Raw genomic sequence first — 14999 nt, 5'->3', positions numbered from 1 at the left:
AGAAAGTTCGAGATACACAAACAAGTGAACTACAACGGAAGATCGAATCGAATTATGATGATAATTATGATGGTGATGATGATGGTGATGATGATGATGATGATGATGATGATGATGATGATGATGATGATGATGATGATGATGTTGATGATAAAGAGCGACTAGACATTCAAAAAATCACTAATCGCGGATTAAATGTAATGTCTGTTTCAGTCTGAGCCCAAGCGTAGAAAGAAGCTTGCTTACTATCGACCAAAAGGTACTTCTGTGATTGGTTATGATGTTATACGTATCTATATATTTCAATATTATTATCGTATATATATATATATTATCTATATATACCAATATGATTTACGTCTATATTACCGACCTTATTTAGTTTTTTTGTCCTAATTTTTTTTTTTCTTTACCTTATTGTTATTATTTTTTTTTTAAATTCACGCACCAAGTTGTACCTTAAGCACAAATCACGTTGCAGTATTCTTTCGTTGGTTCGATCAATTGAAAACACATTTACTTTAAACGCGGCTGAAAGAAAGCGGTGAAATTGTTGAATTAAAAATGGAAGAAAAACGAACAGGAAGTAAAAACTCGGAAATTCCAATCGATGTATAAATAAAATTGTCCCAAACGCATTAACTTGCGTCGTAATTCCGAAATATAAAATATATTTGCAACAGTACCGTTGATAGCGATATATAAATAAAATTGGCTACCAATTTATCAAACAACGAATTACAGTCAAGGCTCATCGAAAGTCGAGGAGAATGAAAAAAAGACAAAGAATTTTGAATACGGGCTCACCGGGCTTGATGCAATAATAGCGAAATTTTAAGTATGTATAACTTGGTTTTTGGTAGTTTCCATGCACTCATCGCAATACGGTCCTATAAAAACAGTTATTTTTTATTCTAAAATGTTAGCGTATGCCTGCAGTCATGTGTACCTTGAATATTCTATACATAATATACCTTCGTCTCTATCTCTATTTCACTCTAACGCTCACTCATTCTTATCGCTCGCTCTGTTTCTTATAATCATACCTTTCACGTCTCCATAAAATATATTATTATGTACAGTAAAATCCAATGCGGGTTGAGCCAGAATACTAATAATAGTTTTTAAAAACACGCAAGAAACTTGAGTTTCAATTTCTGTTCTTTTTTTTCTGCGATTTGAAAGACAATGAAAATATAAATTTTCTTCTTGTTTGGTTCGACAATACGATCAAACGAGTAACTTAGGAACGCATCAAATGGGGAAGAAACATTAGAATCGCATTTTTTTGGCTGAACCCGTACGTTATTAATAACACTAGTTGTTTCACTCTGCGTTCCCTAAATATGATTGACGTTGCATCGTTGTGCCCACTGCCCCCTTATATGTGTACATGTATAGTCGCCTGCAACGCATTATTTTATTACTTATTTCGTATATGTTTTATGTTTAGTTTTTTATGAAAAAAAGAATTTTTTCTTATCGTTCACTAATTTTTTTTCATTCCCTTCTTCCTTTATTTACATATAGGTATATGGAAATTATTTAATGTGTAGCAATCGAATATTCACAACGATTTCGCGCAGATAATTTCACACGCGTTATTATCGTAAATGTGACATTATAAAAGCCAAAAAACTGGATACATATGAGTATAATAAGCTCGTCGTCGCGGTGATGAATATGCAAAAATTACAAAGAAAAGGGCGGAAATGAAGAATACGTTATAATTTTTTGTTCGTTCGTTCAGTTACTGTTTTCTTATCGACCGACAAGTCGTCTGGCAATTCATGTTTGATGTATGTACTGTACCGCAGCTATACCTAGTCCATGTGTATAATTCATACTTATTTAACCAGAAATATGATCACACAGAATAACCCGCGTAAGAAATACTTCGAATCACTGTGCCGTGTATCGTCAACATATAATCAATATTACGTACAACAATAACGTAATATTTAATCGTATCTGCAGATTAGGGTACATATTAATACCATGAGGATCACTTGTAACGGGCTTTTCTCTTTAATGACGGGGAATCGAACTCACAACAGTTGATGCAAGATAAATCGAGAGATCTACACGGTGTTCTGCATATACTTACAATAAGGTCTATGTCGCATTATAGTGTAAATTGTATGTATATATGTATATGTATATATTTATACGTATATGGTTTTCTGTATGCTCTCTGCGCCGTCAGCAATGTGTCTCCCGTAAGTGAAATATTAAACCAACGGGCCTGGATTTCATTCCGAATAAACATCACATCTCGAACTATAGGCAATACATAAGACACACGTACGAGTGAATCATGACTAAGGGGTGAATTCTAAAAACTAAATTTTTGAATTTCATGGCCTTCCATCAGCGGTGAAATCATAGCTCAATTACTCTTGCCGTCATCACATTCGTTGTAAAAATGGGCTCGATGCTCGGCGATTTCTAAAAATGTATACGTGGCCGAAATAAAATCGCAAGCGAAGAAGTCAGCGGCGGCCATTTTGATTTCGTGCCTGCGTATGGATTCGCTTCTCAAATTGTACATTATAAAAATATTTCTACATTTTTCGTAAGTTTGGTCAAACCTGCAGCTACTTTTTCACCTATACTTAAATATAAAAATAATAGCCGTAGAAGGCATATAGAAAAGAAATATACATCTCGTTTTGTAAGGTTTATCTAGAGTTTTTCACTCGTATTTGCGTCTGAATGGATATGTTACATGAAAGATCATCGTGGTTACATTTGTCCAGGACTAAAATCCGGGCTTGTTGCATAATTATGTTACACTCATTGTTACCTCTCTGTCGATATCGCTCGATCGCTCGTCTGTCTGACTGTTACGTCCGTTACGCGGATAGACATGTATACAACAGTTACTAAAGGGCGGGGAATAAAAAAAAAAAAAAAAACAATCAGAAATAATAAGAGAGCTAATTTCCTTGTGTTGCGAAAAAGATTGTAATATCTCCAGCGGGTCAAAAGAGGAATGGACCGATGGACAGACAACAGACAGACAGACAGGCCTGCCTGAGAGCTGGTAGAGATTTTTGAATTCATTTTTTTACATATGCCATGGTACATATTATTTGTACGTATGAATACGTAATTGAATTATGCTCACGCGCGTCCGCACCACCACAACCTCTGTTTGGTAAGCTAGTTGTCGCTGTCACTGTCTATCTGTCTGTATGTCTTATATGATCCCACCTCTGACACCAGTTTTCTTTAACATTTATATATAAGTTATTATTACATTCGGCTGCACTTCGACAGCTTTGATTCCGAACAACTGTTTTTTGTTTATTCTCCTCAACGATTCAACGAAGCTGGATGAATATAAAGTAACAATGTAGAAGTTGGAAATTACGTCACTTTCAAAATTCTGATAACCAAGGAAGCTTAAGCTTCCTTAATTTAAGTTCAAAAAATACTTTCTTGCAGTTTAGGATTTCCACGAATTGAAGGGTTTTAATTGATCGATAATGAATTTGACTCGTCATTAGAACTCGAATCGAGAATCGTTTGCATTAAGAATTACAAAATGCAGACTACGTCTTGTACTTTTCATGCATAGTTCATCAGATTCTTCCAACGTTTGAATGGAAAGTGTAGTTTCTAATTGTTTTCCTTGATCTTGACAGTCAATTTGAACACGAAAACTCTTTATTCAGAATCAAAGCCTGACTGTATACACTTATACGATCTATCAATCACCTTTACTATTATGTATACACCATCGCCAATGCTCTGGGTATGTCGTATGCTGGATGAGTTGATTATTCACTTGATTGATTTAATATCTTGATTAACATTCATTATACTGGTACAATACTACCTGTTCTATATTGTTGTTGCAATGTCGGTGTTGTTGTTCTCTCTATCTATCTCTCTCTACATATCTATATATACAATTATACATATTGTTCATGTTGATGTTGTTACCTTGATGTTTGATGTGTTGTTTAATCGTTGTAACCTAATTGTTGTTTGATGTTTGTTGTTGCACTCAATCTGCGATATGTGATGATACATTTTTCAGTCACTTCGTGCTATTATATACAATGTACGCTTCTCGAGTGCTTTTACTCGTAATTTACATCTTCCCACCATGTACTAACTTATTTAATACCACAATCGCAACGTGTAAACTGCACAATTTCTATATATATATATTTACGAACCCTCAGTGCCAATTGAGCCAAAGTTTTGTACACTTATAAAACAACCGAAAACCTTGGCTCTCATTGACCTGATTCATCAATTGATTCACTCTACATGCTGCGACAGTTAGGTACCATGCGGTATACTGTAACATTCAGCAGCGCCGCACAAGCCACCCCATGCCCCTGAAAAATAACTTAATGCACAACCATATAAATCAATGAATATTTAAATACAAACAATATGTATGACGGAAAATAAGTCACTGTATTAATTTCAACGGTGAACAACGTATGTTGACAAACGATTTAACGACTAATTAAGAATAACGGGGTGGTGAACTTGGCGCTGGTTTTTTGCGCCTGGATATTTAGAGATCTGATTGTGTTTCAGGGTTACATTCTCCTCACGAAGCATTAGCTGGTGGTTCGGGACAGAGCATGTCGGGTCTGGCTTATTATCAACCTGAGCACCCTGGAACAGCGGCGGCAGCCAAATACCCAGAAAATGGTCACGACACTCTCTCGGATTTTGTCACGTTTGTTTGTCAAGAGGCTGAAAATACCCAGCAGCTACCTCAGGTATCTACCGTAGCTTTTAAATTGCCCCTAGAGTGCCGATGGAGTTCTCGTTATATCTCTGACAATAAATGACACAAAAGCGATTACCAATTCTCGAGTCAGTTACATGCTGGGGCCACTCATTCCTCGAATCGTACCACCGATTTCTTTCGTGCTTCCGAACGATGATTTCAATACGGTTGTCTGCATCGTACAGTGACTTGATTACATCGTTATAAGGGATTTCGAAGTATCGACCGAGTAAGTACCGGCCGAGTGAGCGAATTGTGATTTGCAGGTTTTTTCTCTCCTGCGTACGTAATGAATACATTTTCAACTTTGGGAAATGATAGAGTTTGCAATTGGGCTTGAGCTATCAATAACGGTTTATAAAAATCACTGTGACACTATAAATATACTTGCAACTGATTCTTACTCTGTCGCTTTGAGGTTATATATATGACATGCTACTCCATAGCTAACTCCCACAATATGTATATACATATATTCAAATTTTTTCATCATTATTTTAACTTTATTTAGTGACCACAAAAGTGCGATCATACTCTCTATCTTTTCTGAAAGTTTGAAGTGATAATTTTATGACTCAGGAGGAGGAAAACGCGTAAAGTACAGTTTGCTGAAGTTGTCGGAAAAATTTGAAAGTCCGCCAATATCCCTTGCTGAAATGAAGTCGTGGAAAAGCTTTCGGGCATTTAAGATTCAAGTTACTGCAGAGACGAGGGCGATGATTTCATAATCGAAATGTAACGCGGTGACCCAGACAGCCCCAATCAATAAATGACGATTTGAGTAACGAATGTCCCCTCGCTCTGAAAATTTGGAAATTCATTTCCTACAAGCAGCTTCGGTACTCTCGGGCGCTTTTTCTGTGTGCCAATGTGTTTCACTTGCTCTGGACCGACGGATACAAACCCAATTGATGGTTTGCAATAAAAGGGTCTCGCGTCAACCACAATTATTGAACAGTGTACTACTGCATTAACGGTAAAATTGTATTTGATAGATATAGATATACATATAATTGCTACCAATTGAACCGATGCTAGGAGAAATCGAGTCTATGGTCTATAGAGAAATTGCAGGGCGGTCCAGGGTAGGTGAGCGCGCACGATTGTGTGGATGAGTGTCGTATGCCATTTTCAGACGCAGCTCGCTGGAACCCGTGGTGGCATACAAAAGTTTTCACAGTATTACCCAAGCTCGATGTTACCGCCCCCGCCGCCCGCCCCAATGGCGCGACCAGTCGCCATCATAAGGTCTACGGGGGAGCTGACGGTAGCGACGGCCGGATCTCCGCCGACGTCGTCGACCTCTCCGAACGATCCGGGGGACCTCGGGGCCAGTCCGGAGCAGATGGCGGCCGCCGGTCTGGTCAGCTCCTCGTGCCAAGGCTCCATCGACCCCGGCGACAGGAAAAGCCCAGCAAGGATCCTCGTCGCCGCGCCTCACACGAGTCGGGAGTACACCTTTGCCCATTTTCACTCTCAGCCCGGTCAGGTGAGCTGAACAGTCTCCGTTCTTCTCCGTCGCTAAAGGGACTATACACTCAAGGCAATCATGTGGGACATGCATGATCTAAGGGAATAAAATGTGTCAGAAGGTCAGAAGTGAAGGCCGATTTTCGGTCATTCCGCGCATATCCAAGATGACGGCACAGAAATCACGTAAATAGGTTACTTGAGGTTACACTTATGTATTTCCGTGTATTCTGTTTTCTGAAAATGCCAGTTTGTGCAGTCAAATGTTGCGAACATGATAATATAAACACTAAAGGACAAAATATCAAGCCTATTATATGACGTCACCTTGGATTATATGTTTTCAAATTGGTTCAACTAAAGCGTATGGGCATTGTTTCACCTTATTTCCTTATATCATGGGAACATGCAGCTCCAAATTATATGGGATTCGTCTCTTTCTTGTGATGGTACAAAACTTTGTTTTTTTTTCTGTGGTGGATCTATTGTATATCACGTGATTCGCGTTATTTTCTAGTGTATGTATCAAGTGATTTCGATTGATTTTTAATCTAACGCCTGATTTTCAATGATTTCTCAGCATTCTTGGTGATTCCTAGTTATTTTCTGTCCCTCTAGTGGTTGTCTGTGATTTTATTTAATTCAGAAATCACTTAGAAGGTTGGAAAATCGTTCGAAATCAGGGGCAACTTAGGAATTGACCAATGAAAATCACATGATACGAAACACCTAGTCAAATTACTCGGACGGATGTTGATGAATCGAACCCATCAATTTGATTTCCAAGTGAATGGCCCCTCGTCGCCGCCATTTTATTCGTGTCACACTCTCTCATGCATCGCGTTCGACGCCTACTTGCAGCAAATATTCACCTATCCTACCATCAGCTCGATGTCTGGTGTCATTTCGCCGACCAATTTGTCCCTCTTCTCGTCGCCCGCTTCCGTAAGTCGACCTGTCGCTACGCAGAGATCGGTTTCCAACGTGCCACCCCGTTGGAGCGCTGCACCCTTCATCAACTTGGAAGACGACTACAACATGATGGCCCCTATAATCGCTGGCACAGCCAGCGAACCTCCCTCGGCGATGGACGAGGGTAAGAGTAACATTTGAGCCATACGTTTTGAAATGAACAATTTAGGGCGGTCCTTATAAAAGCTCATTTTTGAATTTCGACCGGCTCGTGCCTCAAAAATAATTCTGCCTAATTTTTTCAGATTTTTATCTCAACTCTAACCCATGCCCCAAACAGGGGGATTCCATTAAACACTTTCAGGGACACTCAAATGTACTGAACGGATTTCGATGAAATTTAGTATAGGGGCGTTTCTTTCAAAATGGTGGATCCAATACACTGGAGCGGAATCCAAAAAGTGATTTGACTTTCACAGAATGCGGTACTCGGGGGTTTTCGAGATCGCTGATGACGAATCTGAACTCGAAATTACCAAATTCAAAACGGCGGATCCAATATGGCAATATCAAGTGACTTTTGGGGTTTTGATCCACCATATTGGATCGGCCACTTTGAATTTTCAATTTTTCAGTTTAGATTCGTAATCGGCGATTCGAAAAATCCCTCATTACCAAATTTCATCTAAATCCGATCCCCGAAAGGGTTGGATGGGGAAATCCACCCTCTTTTGGATACGGGTTAGAGTTGAGATAAATATTTGTAAAGATTTGTAAATTATATTTGAATTACGTGGAGTCGATTTGAAGGTGAGCCGAGGGAAATTCAAAAATGACCTTTTAAGGGCCACCCTAACGAACATAGATATTTCTTCATATCGCAACTGAATTATTATCCAGCGAATAAACTTTTATAGAAATTTTTCCCCCCTCCCCCTGCACTCATTTTAGACCGGTACTTTCATTCGGTGCACGCGAACAGTGGGATGGATAAAAGCGGTAATGGCGGAATGATGGGAACCGAGCTTGGAGTGGGAAATGATCCGTCGAGTCACCATCATCACCAGCAGCAGCAGCAACAGCAGCAACAACAACAGCAACAACAGCAGCAACAGCAGCAACAACAGCAGCAACAACAAGTGATGCAGGATAAGTCTTGTCGGCCGAAATCTTCTCCGTGACACCGGGGGATTTCCCATCTTCTTCATTTCACCGCATACTCATCCCCGCTTGTCTGCAGCAACAGCAGATTTCCGTTCATTGCCATTTACATACTGATCGCTGCTGATCACCACCACCTGTACCACCATCATTTTCCGTCGTACGGAAGGTGCCTTTTCATCGTCACACACGCTATTTTGATATCAACAGTTCTCCTTCAGTCGTCTGCATCATGATATGCCCACGTTTGCCTTTGATAAATATACGAGGAGAGCATATCGACGGCCGCGTGGAAAAACCTGCTATCTCGGGTTTCGATTGAAGAACCGGATATTTCGGATGTTAGTGCAAAGAATACCTACTTTATCCACCGATTCAAATCTCCATTCGAAACTTTTTCTCTTTAATGGGCATATTTTCCCACCTCGCTCCTGTACGTGGAAATATAATATTATTATTATTATATCCCCAAAACGGAGCTTGCATGAATTTCGGAACACAACCGCGAGTTTAGTATGGAGCCTGACAGTGCTACCAACTAAATTTGCGGTGGAAAAATTTCACGAATGAGATAGCCGTTTTTTTAAGCTAAGCTCTAGATAGCCGGTTCTTCAAGCGCAATTCGAAATAGCCACTTTTTCCACGCGGTAGTCGATATATTATAGTTTTGTCACCACTACGATATTATATAGAACGTCTAAATTATTGTTAATCCGTATTCGCGGTTCAATTTGAAGAAAAAAATAAGAGTAATAATAATAAACAATAAAAGTAATAATAATTTAAAAAAAACGTCGCTCTCCACGCCGGACTGAAACCTGGGTACCTGTGAAAGAATCTTTATTCATTTCCAAAAACTCGTTTTCGGTTACTCACTCCCAACGCTTGTATACCTGTTCATGTATTTCCGACGTAATCGGTAGGTATAATATCATTCAATCATTCGTTGATGTTTTTCTCAGCTGTGCAGCCACCGCAATACTTCGAAGATTACAGCGCCATGTCCCACCTTTTATACCCTGTTTTAATTTTGCAAACTACACACATGCATATAATATCGTTTACCAGAAAAACGAGCAAGGCGGAAAAAAGGAATTTTCTATACGCACACAAATCGAGCCGTGTAACTTTCTTCACTCATCTCTGCAGAACGCGTATTACAAAAGTTTCGAAAGTATGTACCAGGTTTTTTTTCTATATGCATATACATATATACACAGACATGGTACATATATATGTATGTATATATAGTAATATTAAGTAATGTAAGGTTAGTAACCATGACTCAGCGGAATGAATAATTCGTGACGCTTAATTGTGATATTAATTTTTTTGTTTCCCCCCCTAAATTCATACACTTGCAGTAAAAGTGTAACGCGTTCAAGTTATATATCGTATACATCTACATGTGTGTACATATATGTATACATATATGCACACGTAGACAAAAATTATAGATATACCAATATACAATAACGCGATTGGTAATTTGCTCAATATCCCATTGCCAAGCAATTAAATATTAAAAACGCAATTAGCGATCGTGTTGAAAGATTCTTCCGCGCAGAGTGTAAAACCGATCGTTCTTCCATCGTTAGCCAAACTCTTTTCGTCCATGTCCGGCGGTGTTATGGTTCTCAACGGTTATTATTATTTTTTCTCTCTCACTACTATCGTTACATTTCAAGTAAATTTTACTCGACTATTATTTCGTTTTTTCTTCTGTATTTGTTTTTTGTTGTTTGTTTTGATTTTTTGTTCGTTTGTTTGCCTTTTTTTTGGCTTCAAACGTATCTAGTCAAGTGTACATGCGATTGTCAATTGATAGAATATTTTTCTAATAATCTTAGAGTACGTGCGGGACGGTACAAAAGTTATTATCATGTTGTGTTACGTTATACAATTAATTATTATATAATATGTCGACAAACGGAAAAAAAACAAAAAAAAAAAAAAACTTGTAAAAAAAATGAAAAGAAAATAAGGCGACAAAAAAAAAAGTTACACTTATTTTTATTTCGCAAAACGCGATGCAATAAATACTTGATAATGATAATGATAATAATATTAATAATAATAATTGATAAGAATAATAATATTAATGATGATGACGACGATGATGACGGCGATGATTGATAACAAGGTAAATGAGAAGAGGATTAAATTTTAAATTAAAAGAAAAAAAAAAAACCACGTGAGTTAGATGTAAAAAAATTTCTATTAAGTAGTACGATGTATTTATTTTGCATTAGAAATTAACAAAAGTTGTATAGGTCTGTACAGAGGCAAAGGAAGGAAAAAGAGAAGACAATTCCTTTTTAACGGACATGGAACGGGAGTGTGTAGTCATTAACAAGTTCGTCGAACAATTAATTGTATATGCCTAATGCTCAGGCTAGTGCTAACACTAGTTTAAGACTAGTGCGCGGCTAGTCACCAGAGGCTGCTAGATAGAAACAAAATTCATGATAACTATTATTAATGATTAGCGATTAAAATAGTATAACAGTAAGATTATACATATATTATATATTATACATATACTAAAATTGCAAACCAACGGCAGATATCCTATAATACCCAAATATGCTTCCTAACCTATATCGAATACCTATACCTATAGCGTATATACCTACATTATATTTATTCTTTCTATATACCAACCACTTACCGAATACTATTAAATTAAACCATTATTTACGTTATTCGCGAAAGCTTGTTATATTATATACCTTATACAAACTTATTTAGAATAAACTGAAAGAGTGCGCTTCCATGCAATTCGTGAAACATATACCGCTATACAATTTCTATAAACGCGCCAATGAACTGTTAATTGTTTCTTGAGGTTGTGCAATACCAGAATTAAAGCAACATGGTAATATGAATAAACAAAGGTATTTGAAAGACCATTTATCTGTTGGTGTAAATTCTCTTATTTAAATTTTGTTTTTAGATAGACATAGTTGACGCAAGCTTTTTCTTTTGTACAAGGAACAAAGTTTTTTTCGTTACGAGCGTATAGTAATAATGATAATAATAATAAGTTTACATCGAACAGAATCTAATCTCTTTTGAAAACGAGATTCCGTACAGTTGGTATTTATGTTATTAATTTTCACCATATCACACCGTATGTGGTTGCGACGTGACGACTTGTCCAAGATCCTGCGGGAACCAAATTAAAGATATAAAATCGTCGATGCACTTACGAAGTTCGAGATGCGACGATAACTGCTCGAGAAAAGCGGAGAAGCAATATTTTTATAGATAAAACTATTAGAACGCGACCAAAACGTAGCAGTAAATAAATAGACGGTTAAAATGCAAATGATAAACATAATTTAGCATTTATGTACGTGAAAACCTATCTCGGAGCACACAAATGAAAATAAAAATCAACGCATCAAAATTATTCCAAAGATATTTTCTCCCACGTTTAAAAACTCATTATTTACCAGTAATTCTCATACGAGTACGATAAATAGTATCGCAAGTACAAGGTACCCGCAGATATCTTCTTCTAAATAAAATGGTCTAATTCTTTCTAAATTGGTTGCCGATTTTAAACAAAAGGCGTACGTGTTAATTGAACTCTTCAATTTACGGCAGGCACTGTTTCAGTTGATACTAATTTCGTATACCTATAAACCTACATACATATTTATGTAGCGTACTATGGTAATATTGAATATAAAAGTCATACAACTTTTAGTATTACTGCTAAACTACTACTACTACTACTACTACTACTACTACTACTACTACTGCTGCTATTACTACTACTACATACTGTTACGACTACTACTACCGTTGCTAACACTAATACTATTAATACTACTACTACCACTACTAATACTACAACTACTACCACTACTACCGTTACCACCATTATTACTACTACCATAATTCGAAGTAACGTATACCGTACCATAGAAGAGAAAATAAATTAATATAAAGATGAAAGAAACTTACACATACAGACACACGATGTAAATATTATTCATAAAATGCTGCGTAATTATTACGCGGTATTATAAAAATTGTGCTCGTTGACTGTAAGGTTAAGCAATAACCCTAATTACTAACAAAACTGCAATTACGCAAGTTATACCAATATCATGTGAATTATTAACAATGAAAAATTATTGTGTCTAGTGTTTTCGCAAACGAGATGTAAAACGTTTTTTTACTCTATATGCCTCAAGTAAAAATCGATGGCACAATTATACGTCATCAATCTGTTAAATTTTTTTCCCAAAAATTATACTAATCTCTCATGTAATATTGGAAAATTTGAAAAGAAAAAATGTTTGCAATGCTTTGCAGTCTTCGAAGTAACGATTTAGGTGGAGCTAATTCTTTAAAAAATTCATTATTTTGATTGAATTGAACTCGACTGAAGAAGACAAGTAGCCGCAGTGAAATTGTAACCAGTGCGTGCAAACTTATAGACTCGAAAGTTTCTCACTGTTAGAAATTTATCCTGATACTCTAAATGAAGAGTGCAAAATACGCGGATCCACCGCTATTGGCTGCGATCCAAGACCGTTTACGAACGATGTTTATAATTGCGATGAATCACGATTGTATGAAGCCCAATAATGCATCTCAATTCATGTAATCTTTCATACTGATGCAGATAACGACGATAGCAACAGAAAGTTTTGCTTGTAATTACCACTTGATAAGCAGAGTGGCTGAATCGGCGAATTGGGATCCAAAATATGAAAAGACGCCATCTCGCGGATGAAAATGTATTACGCTAACCCCAGGACGTATTTGATGATAAAATTCGTTAATTAATCGTGATTTCTCTAGTTATTGTTGCAATGCAATAAAAAAGAAGTCTAACCGCTTGCACTAAGTTCATTGTCTCCTTGTATTCGTATCATTTAGCTGTGGATTCGACCTAAACGATCAGCCGATAAGCCAGTTGTGACGCCATATTGCTCAGCTACGATTACACCAAGTTGGATCCCAATTTTGAGCCTACGGTTCTAAAATCTCTAATCTAATCTGTTATTCTAGAAAACTGATAACTAATATTTGATAACAGATTGACACATTTGAAAATTTACGCTTAGATTGTTATCGAATTTTCAATATTTCACATACCACGGAACTTATGCATGGATTATAACATAGAAACACCCCTTACTTTTGTATTTTTTTAGTGTTTATATACCAAGGTAGAGAAAATTGAAATAAATATCACAAATTATTCGTCGATTTTGATGATAAAACGTGAGAATTTTTTTATTCTTTTTTTTTTTTTTGCAAACAACCGATTTTTCATACAAGAGAAAAGTAAATCAAGAAGCGCTTTCAACCGTAACAGAATCCGTTGGCATTTGTTTTTGTCATCAACAATAATATACTATTAATAGGCCACTCTGAATATAGATAAATAGCGATAGACTCGAAACAATTATACATAGCTTAACAATTGATTACGAAACGAGCCCTTAACCGATAACAACAAGTCTATACATAGTTAATATTACTCATAAATAATTAATGAATAACAATATTGATAATAATAATAATAATAATAATAATAATAATAGTACTAACAGTAACAATGAAAATAATCTTATTAACATAAAGAGCATAAAGAATTACGACGAAAATGATCGCGATCATGATGATAATGATAATGATATTAATAACAATAATGTGAATTATTATTACTATTAATATAGCAACATGCCTATGACGGTATATATGTATTTATAATATACATACATACATACATGTATATATATATATATGTATGTATACAAATATATACATAAATATACACAAATCCATATATACATAATTATATTATAATAAATGCAATAATATATTTATCGAATATTTATTGAGCAGAAATTACATAAAAATTGTGTAGTATTATTGTACAAAGTAGAAAAGAAGAGAATGAAACGTTGTTTTCCTCTTTGCATTGATTTTTTGTTTGGATCGTTTGGTCCTATAATTTATGTATTTTCGTATCACGATCATATATTTATGTGTCTTTTTTTTCTTTTCTTACGATTGTGAACGAAGTTCATGTTATACATCAGGGATTAGACTAAATATAATACGTAGTATAATGTGCTTCATTGAGCGAGGAAGAATAAGGCAAGCAAGTGAAGTTTCTTTTCTATTAATATTTATTTTTACGTGAAAAAAACAAACGTGTATAAGAAGTCAAACCTGTCTGATCATATTCGATTGAGATTTGATATTAAATTGATAGTGCGGGCGAATATACAGAACTATTCGATTACAGCTTTTGTAATTTAAGATCGGGATATTGATCTGCCTATTTTGGCGATAACGTATATATATATATATATATACATTCTACACGTTATACATGAGTATGCATATGTATGTATGTACATATATATATATATGCATACTCATGTATAACGTGTAGAATGGCAGATGAGCTGCGTGACTGATGGAATTATTATAGTGATGGAGACTGCAAATCGTAAGTGAAAACGAAGGACAGAACTGATAACACCGCGAGTCCACGAGTAAATAATTTTAATAACGATGACGATAATAATGTTAATAACAATAAAACTAATAATAATAATAACTACAATAACAAAAAATAAAATAAATAAATAAATTAATGATAGCATGATAATAGTACGATCTATTGAGGAAAATATTATTCATTTTTCATTTATTA

At 35.9% G+C, this 14999-nt stretch overlaps 1 protein-coding gene across 10 annotated transcripts in view; it reads left to right on the top strand.

Annotated features, from left to right (window-relative positions):
• The window catches only part of LOC124182728 (nuclear factor 1 C-type), a 44680-nt gene extending 32147 nt beyond the window's left edge, over positions 1-12533 (top strand). For 7 of the 10 annotated variants that reach the window (XM_046570334.1, XM_046570337.1, XM_046570331.1 and 4 more), the window contains 4 exons: positions 4564-4751; positions 5898-6251; positions 7094-7328; positions 8096-12533. In XM_046570334.1, coding sequence (XP_046426290.1) covers positions 4564-4751; positions 5898-6251; positions 7094-7328; positions 8096-8325 — 1007 coding nt within the window. In that variant the 3' untranslated portion in view covers positions 8326-12533. Of the gene's footprint in view, positions 1-4563; positions 4752-5897; positions 6252-7093; positions 7329-8061 lie in introns of all 10 variants that reach the window. The other 3 variants (XM_046570332.1, XM_046570333.1, XM_046570338.1) reach the window with 3 other exon arrangements.
• Positions 12534-14999: the final 2466 nt, after the last annotated feature.

Source organism: Neodiprion fabricii, chromosome 5 (genome assembly GCF_021155785.1).
Source record: "Neodiprion fabricii isolate iyNeoFabr1 chromosome 5, iyNeoFabr1.1, whole genome shotgun sequence".
Classification (NCBI taxonomy): Eukaryota; Metazoa; Arthropoda; class Insecta; order Hymenoptera; family Diprionidae; genus Neodiprion; species Neodiprion fabricii.
This window is presented reverse-complemented; position numbering and strand designations above follow the sequence as displayed.